This window comes from Erpetoichthys calabaricus, chromosome 5 (assembly GCF_900747795.2).
Source record: "Erpetoichthys calabaricus chromosome 5, fErpCal1.3, whole genome shotgun sequence".
In the NCBI taxonomy this organism is placed as follows: Eukaryota; Metazoa; Chordata; class Cladistia; order Polypteriformes; family Polypteridae; genus Erpetoichthys; species Erpetoichthys calabaricus.
The window spans coordinates 200,991,879-201,010,525 of record NC_041398.2 but is presented as its reverse complement, the minus strand read 5'-3'; the positions used below and the strand labels follow the sequence as shown (position 1 = coordinate 201,010,525).

The following is an 18,647-nucleotide window of genomic DNA, read 5'->3' as shown; positions in this document are numbered from 1 at the left end:
CGTGCTCGCCCCCCTTGTCCATCAGTGGCTAAGCAAGTTTCTCTCTTGTTGGTCTTTCCTTGGCGATTTCACTTTGGTGACGGAGTCACTTTTTCAGCTTCATGCTGTAGCCTCATACTTTTCTTTTTCCCCTGATTCGTTAACTTGGGGCCGCCCTGCCAGCTCTTGGAGCTTCATGCTGTAGCCTTGCACTTCCTGGACCAGACAGACAAGCAGACTTCCACATGTAGAGTTTATATATAAGAAAACCCAGAAAGACTTACTTCATGATTACTTTGAGGAACTAACTTGAGTTCAATACAGTAGAGCAAATATGAGAATCATTTCCATTAAAATGAACAAGCCAACGTTTGGCTGTAATATCATGCATTTATTAAAAGATACATAAATAAAACGCCACATACTCCACAAACCATATTGGAATCCCTTTATTCTCAGAAAGAGAAATAACCTGTACAATGAGGGATGCTTACTTTCAATAACGTTCACATAAACTTAACCAATATTAAGCAGAAATTGACAGACAGAATACCAATAGCAAGATGTCATTATGCTTCAAAGGTAGACAGGAAATTCAGGACAATTTCTTTCAATTTAGCCTCTGCCTGCTCAGATATTTTACCATCAGCCCTGTAAGACAGGTTAAAAAAAAAAAAAAAAATTAGCTTACCAGATTAACATGAAATAGACAAGATATGGTTTGTTCAAGATATTCAAAAATGTTGAGAAGCACTTGGCATTGGTTTCATCAAATTTAATTTTGAGCAGGGCAGCTTGAGGTCATGAGAGTACAAGATTAAAGGACAATGAACAAAAACAAAACCACACAAGCCAGAAAAGAGTCTCCAGTTTTAATGGATTCTGATAGGTATGCAATATTGAGTTCACAATGGAACCTGATGCATAGAAAACAGAGACAACAGTAATAACAATCTAGAGAATGGTGGATAACTTGAACAGTTTCCTCAAATTTTAACTTAACTATCTAGTAAGCAGACACATGGGTACCAAGATCAAGTCTCCCAACCTGCATCTTGGAACAGAGGATTATATAAATAAAATCATTTTGCTCAAAATTACAAGCACCCAGATGCATCATCTCATGTGGAATGACAGCCAGCTCAAACTGTGGTAGCACAGTAAAAATCACCAGTGACGAGTGTTTACATGGGTCCATTATACAAACACTGATTTTATTCAGTGTGAATGTGCTTTATTTAAAATCAGTACCATGTTACTTTATATTGTCTTTTTTTGAAAGATAAGAAAAAACTCATTATGAGAACTTCCCAATAAACAATATTCTGACACTACAAAAAGAACACGCTAAAGAGACAGCAGGCACTGAATATGTATACCGTTTCAAGAATACAATACCTGATTGTTGCCAGAAGTTGTTGGTGCTGACTGATGACATGTTGCAGAAAAGCACTTTCAAATTTAGTAATTTTACTGGGCTCTAGTTTGTCAAGGTGACCTCTGACACCAGCATAGATTACAGCTACTTGTTCCTCAATTGCCATTGGACCTAAGAGAAGGGTTGTAAGAATTAACAAAACATATTTTAATTATTTGATCCATTATTTAAAAATGCCAAACCATGTCAATTTAGTCCCATTGGGATTAATAAAGTATCTATCCATCTAGTCACTTACAGTACTGTCCCTGCTTCAGCAACTCTGTTAGTCGTACACCACGATTGAGCAGCTGCTGGGTAGCGGCATCCAAATCAGAACCAAACTGGGCAAAAGCAGCTACCTCACGGTACTGGGCCAACTCCAGCTTCATGGTACCAGCAACCTTAAAAGAACACAAAGAACTACTCAAGAACCCCATTTATAAATCATAACTTTGGTTACAAGGTTACTTTTATTTGTGCGTTATTCACTTATCTCAACCCCCCCCCCCCCCCCCCAAACAAACCTGCTTCATAGCTCTTGTTTGAGCAGCTGACCCCACTCGAGACACAGAAAGGCCAACATTGATGGCAGGGCGGATACCTTTGTAGAACAGCTCAGTTTCCAAGAAAATCTGTAGACAGTAATAAATAATTTTAAAATGCATCATACATCTATTATTTTAAATACTAAGAACAAGTAAACAAAGTATATTAAAGCAAGACAGTTAAATGTTTTCAATAAAACTGCTCTATATCATTAGAGCTCAGGATTTTTAATATGTCTAGCATTTTCAAGAGCAGGGAGCTACCTACTTCATCCACTTTGAAAATTAATAAATTCCCGGGTCAAGAGCATGTGCTTAAAGCCAGGCCACTCATCTCAGGAAAGTCATGATGGAAATTTTCCAGGTTGGTATTAAAATGTCAAGTAAAGCATGCAAAAATATCACATCCCTTTTATGAATAACATTTAATGTTCATGCAAGTAAACCTAACATGATATACTCTGCTAATGAAAAATTGAAAGTCTTCTTCGACTGCTTAGTACAAATGTGTCACATTTTTGTTAACTGTCTGGAAACTGGATGAATATTAGGATACAACTCTTCTCCATTAACGCACAGAACCACTTAGCAGATGTGGCGGTGCTTATCCTTTACTATACAACGCTAACTGCACCACACCCTAGCATCAGTTAAGCAGAGGGAGCATGTCACATTATACTTCATTACACATCTTCAAGAAACTATTCCTACTGTATATTTTGGACTGTTTAATCAGCCATAATTGGTCGACTACACAGCAATTCCTTATTTTATGAATAATTAGCTGTGAATAACAGGTCACTAGTTGAATGAATTGTGAAGCCACATTTTAACCTTTACATGTACTGGCCTTTACAAAAATTAAAAGGACACAACCCATAACTCAATGTATCCAAGCCTTTTCCATCCACACTAAACAGATTTAAATATAGCCCAAATGCGTGTGACAATATCCAATCTTGTAACTATGGTGCCACTTACAAAATCAGAATGTAAAGTATTAAGTTTAATGAGAAGAAACATTAACCTGGCCATCAGTGATAGAGATGACATTAGTTGGAATGTAGGCCGACACATCACCAGCCTGGGTTTCAATCACAGGCAGAGCAGTGAGGGATCCACCACCAAAATTGTCATTCATCTTGGCAGCTCTCTCAAGCAGACGAGAGTGCAGGTAGAACACATCACCAGGGTAGGCTTCACGACCAGGTGGACGACGGAGCAAGAGAGACATCTGACGATAGGCAACAGCCTGTAAAAAGCAAAAGTTTTCATCTTACACAATTTAAAATGCTCAAAATGGATAACCTGAACAATTAAACACACACACCCACCATACAATCAAAATAAAACCAAACTTTAGGTATCTAGTTTGATGTCAAAAGCATAAAGCTTTTCATACAGTTCTTTCAATGGCACTATTAGAAAATATTTACAGCAGTAGGATTTGTAATGGAACTATTCAAAAAGGCAAAAATGTTCAAAGAAAATTCAGTTTTTCTGAAACAGGATCTTCTTTCACTTTATTAAAACAAAATGTTAATAATTGACCTGTAGGAAAGGAATGCAAAAACATACTTCACTAACCACTGACCTGCTTGGACAAATCATCATAAATGATAAGAGCATGTTTTCCATTGTCTCGGAAATATTCTCCCATAGAACAGCCAGAATAGGGTGCCAGATATTGTAAAGGAGCTGCATCAGAAGCAGTAGCAGAAACCACAATTGTGTATTTCATTGCATCTGGAAAAATAAAATATGGAAACAAAAACTCAAATCACTGTGGAAAGCATACAAGCACTTTGTGAAAAACTCTTCCCTGTGTACTTCTAAGGCAAATCATACTACTCCTCTTCGAGATATCAAATGCAGCATTAACCATACTAATTCAAAAGTGGTGTAATAAATTTAATTTTGTAGTGAAAATGAACAGTAACCTTTTCATGTTCACAAGAGTTAGGGGAGGAAGACCACCGAGAATGTTAAAATTCACAAATACTACTTTGACACCCCTTAACACAGGCAAACGGGTGGAGGGGTTTGGAAGACAACCAGGAAAATATCAGGCTCAAGGAGATGTTGGGTTTGGAGGTGAAGAGTGGCAGATAAAGTTGCCAATGACCCCAGAGGCAAGCTGTGTGAAGCAGGTTTAGTGGTAAAACTGCGCAGACAAAGGATGCTGCAGATTGCAGTGGCATTATGGGATGCCATGAACAGTGTTTGAAACGTCAGTTAAATGAAGAAAAAAGAGCCAAGAGACCAGTACATCTGCAGCTACAGACAAGGAGATTCCCCTGCTCACTTACAACTGACAGATCACTGGACAGACGTGCAGATTTTCAACACCTATACTGTCTTAAAGTTAAAAAAAAACAAATATTAAAGATATAACATGCACTTACACTAACCAAAGTCACACTAATATTTCTACTTTGTGATAGACAGATAGATAGATATCTATCTATATAGATATCTCAGTCTCTATCTAAAATCAATACTGAAAATTATATTTTTCGGTTTATTCATTGTCTGCAAGTTTCTGCAACATTTCAGCAAGTTCCACAAATATTCTTACTTAATTGCTTATGGCTAACTCGTGAAAAAAATCAAAATATCAAGTTCTGAATTTGGTGAGGTTACTGTATATATATTTTCCAAAAATGTATTTACTCGAAAGGAGTAAACTAAAAGGTTGCAACAGGCCCTACAAATGGACTCAATCTTTCATAATTCATTTCACGTTCACAGATTGGTCTCCAAATCTGCACACACTAATTATATTTATATATATATATATATATATATATATATATATATATATAAACACTATTTACGGCAGTACCACCTGGTGGTTCTAAGGACAATGTGAATGTTCTGAATGGGTTTTAAATATTCAAACATATTAAGACTAGCCAAATGGTAGAAAAAGTTGGCTACATGCAAGATTTTTTTATACATTAGTTAGAAAGAAATAAGTACTGGTGTAACAACAATAGGGAAACTTGTATAGCCTATACTTTATGGTTTTTAATTATCCAATCACTTTGTAAGCAAACATTACAAGGTCAAGAACTTCACATATAAAAACCCCACATCCTACACAACTTAAAATGTAGTCAAACAAGCATAAATATATAAAATATTCACCAGCTATTTACTTAATTATACCTGGATGCTCCAATTTAATTAAAGGAAAACATCCTTCACGATACATGTATCACTTAAAACATGATTTCAGAGCTGGAATTCGCATTCAAAGCAAATTCTGCTATCTATAATACAATTTACACATACATGTATAAGTAAGATTCTCAGTGTATTCATACCCAAAACTCAGGCAGCATTTACAAATAATTAAAAGCAAAGTTAATAAAGCAATCTATAGCTTATAAAATGTAGCTTACAAGGTAAATTTGTCTTAAAATGAATACTAATTTGTTACCACTGGTATAAAAATCCAACAAAACAGATGAAAGGGATGGAATACATCACCTTAACCTCACCTGCATCAGTGAGCCTTTTCACAAGCTGTGCCACTGTAGACCTCTTCTGTCCAATGGCAACATAGATGCAATATAATTTCTTCTTTTCATCAGTTCCATCATTAAATCTCTTCTGGTTAATGATTGTGTCAATAGCAATAGCTGTTTTTCTGATGAAGAAACCATATTTGGTAAACATTTTTCTGACAAACACGTTTCAGCCTGTTTAAACCTCTTTTACTTGCACTTATCAGAAATAACCCGATTGTTCCTATTTTCTGGCAATAAGATACACCACACTAAAACCACAATAAGCAAGTTAATTTGAATCCCCCCCCACCATTATTTAACAAGTTTTTATATATTTTTATATAGTCCTATGAAAAAGTTTGGGAACCCCTCTCAGCCTGCATAATAATTTACTCTACTTTCAAAAAAAAAAAAAAAAAAAAGTGGTATGTCTTTCATTTCCTAGGAACATCTGAGTACTGGTGTGTTTTCTAAACAAAGATTTTTAGTGAAGCAGTATTTAGTTGAAAATTAAATCAAATGTAAAAAACTGGCTGTGCAAAAATTTGGGTACCCGTGTAATTTTGCTGATTTGAATACATGTAACTGCTCAATACTGATTACTTGTAACACCAAACTAGTTGGATTAGCTCGTTAAGCCTTGAACTTCATAGACAGGTGTGTCCAATCATGAGAAATGGTATTTAAGGTGGTCAGTGGCAAGTTGTGCTTCTCTTTGACTCTCCTCTGAAGAGTGACAGCATGGGATCCTCAAAGCAACTCTCAAAAGATCTGAAAACAAAGATTGTTCAGTATTATGGTTTAGGGGAAGGCTACAAAAAGCTCAGAGGTTTAAACTGTCAGTTTCAACTGTAAGGAATGCAATCAGGAAATGGAAGGCCACAGGCACAGTTGCTGTTAAACCCCGGTCTGGCAGGCCAAGAAAAATACAGGAGCGGCATATGCACAGGATTGTGAGAATGGTTACAGACAACCCACAGATCACCTCCAAAGACCTGCAAGAACATCTTGCTGCAGATGGTGTATCTGTACATAGTTCTACAATTCAGTGCAATTTGCACAAAGAACATCTGTATGGCAGGGTGATGAGAAAGAAGCCTTATCTGCACTCACACCACAAACAGAGTTGCTTCTTGTATGCAAATGCTCATTTAGACAAGCCAGACTCATTTTGGAACAAAGTGCTTTGGACTGATGAGACAAAAATTGAGTTCTTTGGTCATAACAAAAAGCGGTTTGCATGGCGGAAGAACAACACCGGATTCCAAGAAAAACACCTGCTACCTACTGTCAAATTTGGTGGAGTTTCCATCATGCTTTGTGGCTAGTTCAGGGCCTGGGGCCCTTGTTGGGTCAACCCAATATCAACAAATTCTTTAGGATAATGTTCAAGCATCAGCCACAAAGTTGAAGTTACGCAGGGGTTGGATATTCCAACAAGACAATCACCCAAAACACAGTTCAAAATCTACAAAGGCATTCAAGCAGAGGGAGAAATACGATGTTCTGGAATGGCCGTCACAGTCCCCTGACTTGAGTATCATCGAAAATCTGTGGGATGATTTGAAGTAGGCTGTCCATGCTCGGCAGCCATCAAATTTAACTGAACTGGAGAGATTTTGTATGGAAGAATGGTCAAAAATACCTCCATCCCGAATCCAGACACTCAAAGGCTATATGAAGCGTCCAGAGGCTGTTATATTTGCAAAAGGAGGCTCAAACTAAGTATTGATGTAATATCTCTGTTGGGGTGCCCAAATTTATGCACCTGTCTAATTTTGTTATGATGCATTTTGCATATTTTCTGTTAATCCAATAAACTTAATGTCACTGCTGAAATACTGTTTCCATAAGGCACGTCATATATTAAAACGAAGTTGCTACTTTGAAAGCTCAGCCAATGATAAGCAAAAATCCAAAGAAATTATGAGGGGTTCCCAAACTTTTTCATATGACTGTATATATATTTATATAATATTTAGCATATTTATGTATGAGAAAATAAAATTTTAGTTGTATGCCTTGTCTTACCCAGTCTGCCTATCTCCAATGATAAGCTCTCGCTGTCCACGACCAATGGGTACCAGACTGTCAACGGCCTTGATCCCAGTCTGCATTGGTTCTCGTACAGAAATACGGGGAATGATACCAGGAGCTTTAAGGCCAACTCTTCTGCGTATTTTAGCACCAAGAGGACCCTATCACAAGACAAATATTGGTATTCTAATCCTTAAGAAAAGGCAAGCAAAACACACACTTTAGCCTAACACTCAGCCCTCCAATTAACAGCCAATAAGGGAGAAGATACCAATCCAAATGCATACCTTTCCATCAATAGCATTGCCAAGGGCATCCACTACACGACCCAGCAGCTCTTCTCCAACTGGCACATCCACAATAGCTCCAGTTCTCTTCACAATATCTCCCTCCTTGATTAACTTGTCATTTCCAAATACGACAACACCAACGTTGTCAGGTTCCAAGTTCAAGGACATACCCTTAAAGAGAGGAGAAGTAGAGTTACACCCAATAATTACATTACACAAATATTAACACAATTATGGTGAAAACTAAAGAGCCATGCAATTCCATCTGGATGTCATGCAATCACCAGTCTTTTATGGATGCTTTGAAGTTACTACTTTTGTTTTTTTTTGTTAGTAATACTTCTGTTTTTGCTTGCACTTCTGTAAACTGTTAAATTTCCCCTCTGGAACAAATAAATACTGTAAGAAACAACAATGCTGTTTAGTATACATCTTTAAGCCAATACCCACTGTACTGGAACATTTAAAACTACACCAAGCTATTAATAACCATTACAATATTTACCTTCAGCCCAGAGGAGAATTCCACCATCTCTTCAGCTTGAACATTTCTGAGGCCATACACTCTAGCAATACCATCACCAATGGAAAGCACACGCCCAGTCTCCTCTAGATCAGCTCCAGTGCTGGCTCCCAGTATGCGTTCCTCCAAGATGGAAGACACTTCAGCAGTGCCTAAACAGAATTTTATATTCATTATATGCATGGCAAAAACATTTTCAAAGACTGCTTAATGCACTGTTCTTATAAAATGCTCTCTGCAGTAAACATGCCACAGAAAAATCAAACGCCTTTGTCAATGTGTATACACGAAGATTTTGACTTAAATATTTGTACACCCAGGTCAACTGTGTGTTTGCTAGCAAATTAGTATTACAACAATAAATAAAAAACTATCCAAAACCCTTTATATGAATAATTTAAGGAACATACCATCACACTGACTCAGGAGCAGTAGCAATGCTTTGTCCACGCTGTTTAAAGCAGGGATAACCTCACTTAAGGATACAGTCAAGAAATGAAAAAAAAAACACCAAGGACCTACTAAATCCCCCAGACTTGCTTTCCTTTAAAGTGGACTCTGGAGAGAACTCATCCATCACTGGAACTAAGGTAATTAAACCTCCCAGTTGCAGGGGCCTGTGAATGGATAACGCTTGCTCAGAGTTCCTGAAGGCACTGGATGTTGCTGGGCTGTCTGGCGGACATGCCTCAGCAACACCATCATGAAGGTAAAGGACAATGCCTCTGGATTGGCAAACTGGTGTGGGGTGGTTCCCATCTTTAATAAAAGGTGACAGGAGGTTGTGATCCAACTTTAGGGGGAAAACCACAACAGGGATCTGGATAGGAGGGTCCACCTGTTACAATAGGCCAGCTTCTTGCCCTCACAATGATTGTGGAGGGTTTATAGAAGTACGCCCAACCAGTCCATGCGAGTTTTGTAAAATTGGAAAATAAACACAACTGCATCCCTCGGGATGTCCTACGGAGCTATCCTTAAGGAATATAGCATACTAGGCTTGCTGATGCAGGCTATTCTGTCCTTGAACAATTTGAGCAAAAGCTTGGATTGCACTGCTGGCAATAAGTCAGACTTCTTGGTGGGTGTGGGATATTGCAAGGGCTGCCAGCTGTCACCAGTTTACAATTTTTATTGACAGAAGTTTCTGGCACAGCAAAGAAGGGTGTCCTGTTTGGCGATTGCCGAAAGCAATAACTTGGTCCTGACGATGATTTGGTCCGGTTGGCTCCTTCAGGTGGAGTACTCTGACACACACTGGTGTGGTGAAGCACCCATGACGAGAATCAGCACCTCCAAGTCTAAAGTCAAGGCTGTAAGCCGGAAAAGGGTGGAGTGCCTTCTTCAGGTTGTGGATGAGGTGCTGGATCAAGTGGAAAAGTATCTCAGGGTCTTGTTCATGAGTGAGAGAAGAAAGGAGCAGGAAATCAACAAGCAAACTGAAGCAGCATCCAAAGCTGTACCAGTCAGTTGTGATAAAGAGAACTGAGCCAAAATGCAAAACTCCTAATTTACCAGTCAGTGTACCTTCCTGCCCTCACTAATGGTCACAAGCTTTGGTGGTGACAAAGAACTAGATTGCAGATACAATTGGTAAAAAAGAGATTCCTTTGCATGGTATCTGGGATCAGCTTTAGAGACTGGGTGAGAAGTGCAGTCATTTGGGAGGAGAACAAAGTATAGCTACCACTTTTCCACATCAAAAGATGGCACATCTGAATACAGTTACCACTCTGCTGGCTCCAATCAGACTTTAAAAAAAAAAATAAATAAATAACTTGATATTTTCTGGGACTTTGACGATAACTAGACGCGATATTTTGCATCCTTTAAAAACATGTCTGAAAAAGTCTTACTGATTTAGCTTGTTCTTGATAATAGGATGTTAACTGCAGCCTACTAATGAGATTAATGGAAACAACAGTTCACTCTTTCGTGGCGGATGTCGACACAATAACGACATGTAGGAGTGTCTTCACACAGCTGCCGGCCATTACATGAACGCTTTCAGCACTACGACCGGTTGGGGACCAATCAGCTGATGGTGGTAAATCACTTTCATTTTTGATCTCCAGATCACTTGACTTATTGGACTCCGATTTTGATGCAAGAGTCCCATTCAGCAATAATATGCAAAGCATTGTCCACAAAGCATTATGCTTTGGACATTCGCTTCGCTCTCCCACCAGATCTGCCGGTGCCCGCATTAAGACAACTCAGACAGAAGACAGCTGCTCTGCTGCACATTCCTGCCTGCGGAAGAAAAAATATTCAGCCCTCAAAGAGTTAAGGAAAATGGGTGTTATTTAAAACTGAAGTAAAATAACAAACATTAAAAAATTACCAGTCAAAATATTACTTCGATCAAACAGTGCAAGTGTAAGCAAACTATTTCAAAGTAGTCTATAGGATTAACACAAAAAAAATTACACTAACGCCAAGAAAACTATTATAATAAGAGCATTTTAAAACACACTTACCCTTAATGTAAACAGGATAGGAATCCAAAGGGAATAAAATACTAATAATTGAACTACAGGGCATGAACATTACAGTCTGGGCAAACAACTTACTCTGCTGCAAGGTGAATTGTGCAGCATACAAGCAAAATCAAAATTCTAACATACTGTACTTTAGTTTAAAAAATTCCAACGTTCTGTCAAATACTGCACAGAAAAAAACTATAGCATTTGTAAACAAGTTCTGTCATATTAGACTAGCAAAGTACTGCCTTAAAATTGTTATTAAGAAGAAAAGTAAACATTTTTAAACTGAGGGAAAATATACAGATAATTATTTGTTAAGGATCTCTTTGTATACCACATTGTCAGTTCGGCCCTCCGGTTGTAATATAACCAAGATGTTGACCGAGCTTACTCTTGAGCATGCAGCGTACAGTTGGCCTTGTGAAAAGAAATCTTGCCTCAAATCAATGCCAACCTTTTGTAGGTTTTGTCCCCAAGACTTATTAATTGTTATTGTGAAGCAGAGCCTTACTGGAAATTGGGAGGCATTTGAATCGAAATGGGAGATCAGAGGGTATAACAGGGATGCGAGGAATAAAAACTCTCTCCCCTGATCCACTGCCAGTAAAAATAGTTGCCTCAATTAGGTTCTTTTGCAGACACGTGACCTGAAGTCTTGTGCCATTACAAAGTTTCGGTGGCTGTACGCAAATCAACATTTGGCTTTTTTGAGCCAAACCTGTTGTTTTCGTATGAGCCGCTTTTTATTATTGGGATCGTACCTAGAAACAGAAGCTCTATTAACTTATGGATATTTAGCGGCAACGTCTCTATTAACTTGTGGATTTGCCTGCGAGTATTTAGCGACAGCGTCACAAAGTTGTTTCCGTCTGGCTGCATCAGAAAATGTACCACGACGTCTGACACGCCTTCTTTTTACTGTTTTCTCACAGCTTGGATTGCTGCTGTCATAATTGGTTTGAGTTTCATGGTTTGTTTCAGTTACGTTTGTATTTGCAGGACTTGTTGTGTTGAAGCGACATTCGGCATCTGTCAAGCGTTGTAAGCATACAACCGGTTTCATTGATAACTTCACGTCCAGCTTTTGAGAGTTGAAACAAACATTCATAAACATCAAAGTGTCCACTACTCAAATCGTCACCTGGGAATCTAAGAGGTTTAAGAGGCATTGGCGGTTCTCCAAACGTGTAAGATAGACAGGCAGCCAACTACGTGGGAGGCGTGGGGATGGGGGACGCAATATAGGCAGGCAGCCAACTATGTGGGAGGCCGGGGGGCGCAGGACGCAACCCCGCCTCACATGGCGACCAAGCTGCAGGCTATGGACGTATATATGTACGGAAGTTGGATTCAGTCATGACTGTTACGCATAGAATTTCTAAATGAAACCTGCTTAACTTTTGTAAGTAAGCTGTAAGGAATGAGCCTGCCAAATTTCAGCCTTATACCTACACGGGTAGTTGGAGAATTACTGATGAGTGAGTCAGTGAGTGAGGTCTTTGCCTTTTATTAGTATAGATAGATACTTTATTAATCCCAAGGGGAAATTTACATTGCACAAATATACAAAAAAAAAAAATCTCAAATCTAACATTTCCATGGGAAAATGAAGTGCTTCAACAGATCAAGCAAATCTCCCCGCAGCAGCAAACAGGGTGGGATGGGGCAACAAACTCTGCACTGCCCACATCTAACTATGCAAATGCCAACAACATTATATGGGTGGGTTTGAAATTCTAACCCCGCCCATGTATGGGCATGTCCCACTGAACTCTGCACCCTGCCCCCATCTGCGACCAGCAGCAATAACCTTCACCTATGTGCTTGCTTTGCGCATGCATAATAATCTATCCTGTTAGGTTACATTAGACAGTGAATACATGGACTCTCAAGGCATGCTTTTGATTGTTTTTGTCTAAGTGAGTGGGCCCTATGATTTTCACTATGCGAAAAACACAGTCACACAATTAACACATAAAAATGGTATTTAGATTTAAAAAATGGAAATGTGCAGAATTTTGAGACTGAAGGGTTGACTGTTACAAAACTGCCCAATAAATTAAACGATTGAATAACGTGTAGTTCTATCATTCAGATACTATTTTCTAGTTTGCTTTTTTTCCAAGCGAACGCAATTCTTTGAAGAAATTCAGTCGTGTGGTGTTGACCTATAAATATCTGGGAGTGCAGCTGGATGATAAATTAGACTGGACTGCCAATACTGATGCGCTGTGCAAGAAAGGACAGAGCCGACTATACTTCCTTAGAAGGCTGGCGTCCTTCAACATCTGCAATAAGATGCTGCAGATGTTCTATCAGACAGTTGTGGCGAGCGCCCTCTTCTACGCGGTGGTGTGCTGGGGAGGCAGCATTAAGAGGAAAGACGCCTCACGCCTGGACAAACTGGTGAGGAAGGCAGGCTCTATTGTTGGCATGGAGCTGGACAGTTTAACATCTGTGGCAGAGCGAAGGGCACTCAGCAGGCTCCTATCAATTATGGAGAATCTACTGCATCCACTAAATAGTATCATCTCCAGACAGAAGAGCAGCTTCAGCGACAGACTGCTGTCAATATCCTGCTCCACTAACAGATTGAGGAGATCGTTCCTCCCCCAAACTATGCGACTCTTCAATTCCATCCGGGGGTGTAAACGTTAACATTTAACATTATACAAAGTTATTGTCTGTTTTTCACCTGCATTATTATCATTCTTTAATTTAATATTATTTATTGTATCATTATGCTGCTGCTGGAGAATGTGAATTTCCCATTGGGATTAATAAAGTATCTATCTATCTATCTATCTAGATGAAGCTACAGATGTAATGATGCATGTTTGCAATCTGTAAACATTTAAGAATCATTAGAAATAATTTACATAAATTACAATTACAGGTACTGAAGACCAGTACTTTTCGGCAGATGTTATCTTTATAGAGATGCAACTTTCCACCTTTTCACAGGCAGCACTTCAGTCCCTTTACAACAACCAGCTAAAAAGGGGTTATGCCTAACAGTGTACATTCAACCTACTTGCGTCATGTTATCAGTTTGGTGGGAGAGTCCTGGCAGCACTATAAATACTTTAGTGAGGCTGCATCACTAGTGATGTGGGTAAAGTCTGCCTTCTTCAAGAAGCCTGCCAGGAACCCCCAAGGCAGGAAACACCAGGTGGAATAGCTGGTTTGAATCAGCAGGATACTTCGTTGAACATATTCACCTCTACAAAAAGTTCTTTCTGGCCAAGAACACATCAGCTCAGGCTGGAACAAATATTTTAGACCCTAAAAGTGAAGTTAACCTTCATCTCAGAAGAATGCATCAAACCAGTAACAGCTCTTACAATTCTGGAGGGGACCCACTGTCCAACTGCAGTCTCAGCATACAGCATCATGGAGCATCTGGGCTCCTACCTGATAAATGTAACTGTAAATTAAGGTTCAGTTGTGCTAGTGTGCGTTTTCATTAAAAGGAATGTAAAGTGCCATTTCATTGTTTTGTTGTAGCTGTGGCTACTTACAGTATATATATTTAAAAAAAAAAAAAAAAAAAAATTGAATCAAGGAAAAATAAAACAGTGAAAACCAAAAATAAAAACAAAATGTAAAAAAATAAAACTGATTCCATAGGGTCCTACATCAACCATCACTGCCCACTGTTCTACTAGCTAATGTTCAGTCATTGGAGAACAAGCTGGAAGACAGAGGAAGAAAGAAGCTCCATCAAGACATTTGGGACTGCAATATCTTTTGTCTAACAGAGACATGGCTGACTCAGTCTGCACTGGATTATGCGATTCATCCTGCAGAGTGTCTCTCTCTCTCTCTCTGTTTACTGTATGGACAGAACAAAGGTGTAGGACAAATTGAAAGATGGAGAGACACAGGGACAGGACACTGGATCACTGCTATATTCCATATAAAGAAAGCTATATAACACAGACAACAACGTCTGGTGGGCACATCTGACCATGCCATCATCTTTCTTATGTCAAGAGACAAAGAAAAGTTAAAGCAAGAAGCTCCAGTCAATCATGAGTTTGCTGTTTTGGACAGACCAATCAGAGACCAGAAAGCAGCAAGTGCTGCTGACTGGGATACATTCAGGGCATCTTGGATGGTGACATCAATGGGTTTACAGAAATAGTGACTTGTTACACTAGAATCCCCTAAATTAAATAGCACAATTTGTGATGCACTAAATGCTCGCATCGCTGCATTCAACTCAGGCCTTGTGTCTGGGAATATGGACGATTACAATGCCAGCTCGTACAATCTAAAGAGACTTGTGAAAGCTGCTAGACAATAACAAAGTGAAAAAGCAATATAAACAGTTCGAACTTAGGCACACGCGGCCAGGTCTGCAGACTATAAAGTAACTACTTCCAGTACGGTTGAGTGCTGACAACTATCCATTAGACTACTAGCCTAACTTCTATTAACACTTCATTGTGAATGCCGCGAAGACCAGTCAGCAGTACAATACATCTGGAGAGCTGCTCAATGAGGAGAAAGTGCTCACTTTATCAGAAGTCAACTTAAGGTGAGCTCTCAGGAAAGTGAACGCCTGGAAGGCAGCAGATCAAAACAGCATTCCAGAACACATTTTCAAGATCTTTTATGATTAGCGTGCACCAGTGTTCTCTGTAATATTTAAGTTTTCCTTAACTTTGTATGTTGTACCAACATACTTTAAACGATCCACTATTGACTCTCTATCTGTCCAAATGACTACCATTCTATCACACTAATGACTACAGCACTGAAGTGTTTCAAGAGGCTACTCAAAAAGTACATATGCTGTTCTCTATCAAAAAGAACTGGATCGATGACAGTTCTTGTATCACTCAGGTAGATTCACAGAGAATGTTGTTACTTTGACCTTTCATTCAGTACTGGTCCACCTGGACAATGAAACAGTATTTAGTGCAAATGCTATTTATAGAATATAGTTGTGCATTTAACACAATATACGCCTCTAAACACCAACAAGTTCAGGGACCTGCACCTGAGCACTTCATTGTGCAACTGAGTTTTTAACTTTGACAGGGAAGACACAAGTGGTTTGAATGGATGGCCACACTCTCAAAACAGGCACCGCACAGGGCTGTGTTCTGAATCCACTGCTGTGCTTTCTCTACACATGACTTGAACATCATTGTCAAGTTTGCTGATTTCACAGCTGTGGCAGGCCTGATATCTAACAACAATTGACAGACTGTAAACTTCATCTAGGTAAACCTGTCACACTGGTGTCAGGACAAGTCTACTCCTGAATGTCAAAGATAAAGGAGCTGACCACCCCCTCAGTATTAACAGCACTCTGGTGGAGAGGGTGGACGGTTTTGGATACCTTGGAGTCCACAACACAGAGACCTGACCTGGGCCAAGCACAAAGACACCTTGGGGAAGACGGCATGAGCCACAACATCTTTACAACCTCAAATGCCTCAGGGAATTCTGGTTGCTCTTCCAGATAAAGAAATTCAACATATCCACCATTAAAAGTATTTCTGAAAGAAATTATCGCCAGGTTTAGAAACAACAGCATGCAGCAGGACACAAGAATGTGTGGAGTGTGGTGCAGTCAACTGAAAACCATACATTACACCAGGCCAATAACAGACTCTTTTCTGTGGCAAGGTCAGGTAAATGGTATGGTGGCCTAAATTCCTGGTCATAGAGACTGGGGAGGAATGCCCACCCATCCCCCAGTCCCAACCCTGCATGTTGTATAAGGAAAGTGTCAAGTATTATATAAATGTCCTATTGGCAATTCTCTTACATTATAAATATTCAAACCGTTTATTATCACATATTTTAATGTTTTTAAATATTTATAAAGTCATATGACTATTGTCCCTTTATATTCTTCCTAAAAGGTTTTAAGCATTTTACTATATATTATACATACAGTACAATTTGCATGGGACACATAAAATTTTATTTGAAAGAAGTCAGTTACGGTGGTTTGGCCATTTGATTAAGATGCCTCCCTGGGAAGATGTTTCAGACATTTCCAACCTGGAAGAGACCTCAAGGCAGACCAAGCACCCACTGGAGAGATATTTTTTAGCTGATCTGGGAATGCCTCAATATCCCTGAAGGACTTGGAGGAGGTAGTGGGGAAAAAGGGACGTCTGGGCATCTTTGCTCAGACTGCTATCCCTGCAACCTGGATCCAGACAAGAGGCAGAAAATGGATGGAATGTTGGGCTGAAAGACTTAGTATAAGCTTTCCATAATCAAACCTGCACTACACTCCCATGTCTATTCCAGCACCACAGGGAGCCAGTCTGGAACCAGCCCTGGACCAACTGCCACTCCATTACAGGGTATACTCCTACAATGGCCAGGTAACCCGTTTACTACACCACCATTTAGCCTTGCCCAAACACTAATTTTACAAAAATACAGAAAATCTTGAGGGGCCTGTGGATATATTCAGACAGACTACAGAAAACGGCTTTAATATTATTTTACATTCAACCTGTCTAGACAATGCCACAATTTTTATCCAACAGCTTTAAGCTTGTGTTTAAGTTCCAACGTATTTGTTTAAATTGCCATACATTAGTCTTTTGAAAAGGACAAAAGAATTCAGAATAATTCAAGTTCAATAATGGAGGAAACAACGAACCTGTTTTTTGCAGCCATGAGCTTGACGTGTGGAGGTTTTTGGCACTTACACAAGCTGCAGCAAGGGCATTTCTGGAGATCTGGAGGACAAAGGAACATAGATTTAAAATTGTAACATTATGAACTACTAACAGAATGTAAACACTATAGAAAACCACTGAAAATTGCTATTTACATTGAGATCCACTATAGATAACTTGTAGCATAATCGGACTATAACCTCAACACCCGTGATAAACTCAAAGAAAAACTACAACAAACGATTGACAGTAGCTTAACAGCGAGCCTCCGTAACGCGTAAATTTGGGCAGGCACCTCACCTTTTACAGTCTCCAGTGACACTGTGTCAACTACTCTACAGCACAATAAGAAATATACTTACAGTAAGCATGATCCCTAAATCACCTTGACAGCTTCACCCAACTACTAACCCCACTGCTGGAAAATGGCCAGCAAATGGAAAAATGATTAAAAATATTTTTCCAATTCACCTACATATCACAATAAAATGAGCTACCAATTCTGCTCTTAACGAACGCTCCGCAGGCCTGACCTTCACATTGCGGACATCCACCACAACCTGCACTTAAAAGCAGAGATAGTGCTCTATGATGTGTCACTAAGCGAAAAAAAACGAAAACGAATAACTCTGAAATCATACATATTGAAGCACAAAAAGTTACAAAAACAAAAAAGTAAAGTTTAACCCAAAGACAGAAACAGGCCCAATGTGCAAGATGGCGGGATCCACATCTTGTCAAGCTCTGCAAGCTCCACTTCTATGCTTCAATCAATAGCATCAAAAAGCAACTGCAAAAGAACAGCCGTTCAACTGTAATAACTTACAATGCCGGTGTGCCGAGGCAGGGTGCGAGCAAGTGCTGCTGCTACGCGAACTGATAACATTTTGCCAAGAACACTAACGAATCAACTGCAGCAAGGTGTCCTCCACAAGCCGGCTGGGAGTAAAGAAGATGGAGGGAAGGCGGAGCTTCTGAGTCTTGGAGGTCACAATATGACCGGGAAGCTGTCATCACCGTCCCACCCATTTCGTAATTTAAACATTTTTGTAGACTTTATTTTTATTTTTTTATTTTGTTACATTTCAAAACAAACGAGATCGGTTTCAACACTTGTATTCTTATGTCATGATTTTTTAATATTACAATATATTTCTTCAGTTATCCTTGAATACAAGGAAGTTGGGCGGATC

General features: G+C 39.3%; 1 protein-coding gene across 1 annotated transcript; it reads right to left on the bottom strand.

Annotated features, from left to right (window-relative positions):
• Positions 1-412: 412 nt before the first annotated feature.
• On the bottom strand, positions 413-18,443 carry atp5fa1 (ATP synthase F1 subunit alpha). The gene is made up of 12 exons (XM_028791188.2): positions 18,281-18,443; positions 17,436-17,514; positions 8,292-8,461; positions 7,784-7,957; positions 7,491-7,657; positions 5,451-5,599; positions 3,539-3,690; positions 2,972-3,196; positions 1,924-2,031; positions 1,656-1,800; positions 1,378-1,528; positions 413-630 (listed from the first exon to the last, which is right to left on the bottom strand). The coding sequence occupies exons 1-12, from the start codon at positions 18,338-18,340 to the stop codon at positions 549-551; spliced, it is 1,662 nt and encodes a 553-aa protein (XP_028647021.1). The 5' UTR covers positions 18,341-18,443; the 3' UTR covers positions 413-548.
• Positions 18,444-18,647: the final 204 nt, after the last annotated feature.

What these genes read in the sequence shown, in the direction of transcription:
- atp5fa1 (XM_028791188.2), bottom strand. Translation starts at nt 18,340, where the DNA reads ATGTTATCAGTTCGCGTAGCAGCAGCACTTGCTCGCACCCTGCCTCGG. An exon ending in CTCATGGCTGCAAAAAACAG is followed by an intron (nt 8,462 to 17,435) that starts GTTCGTTGTTTC and finishes AATTCTGTTTAG; the next exon opens with GCACTGCTGAAGTGTCTTCC. An exon ending in CAACTTCTGGCAACAATCAG is followed by an intron (nt 631 to 1,377) that starts GTATTGTATTCT and finishes CCTGTCTTACAG; the next exon opens with GGCTGATGGTAAAATATCTG.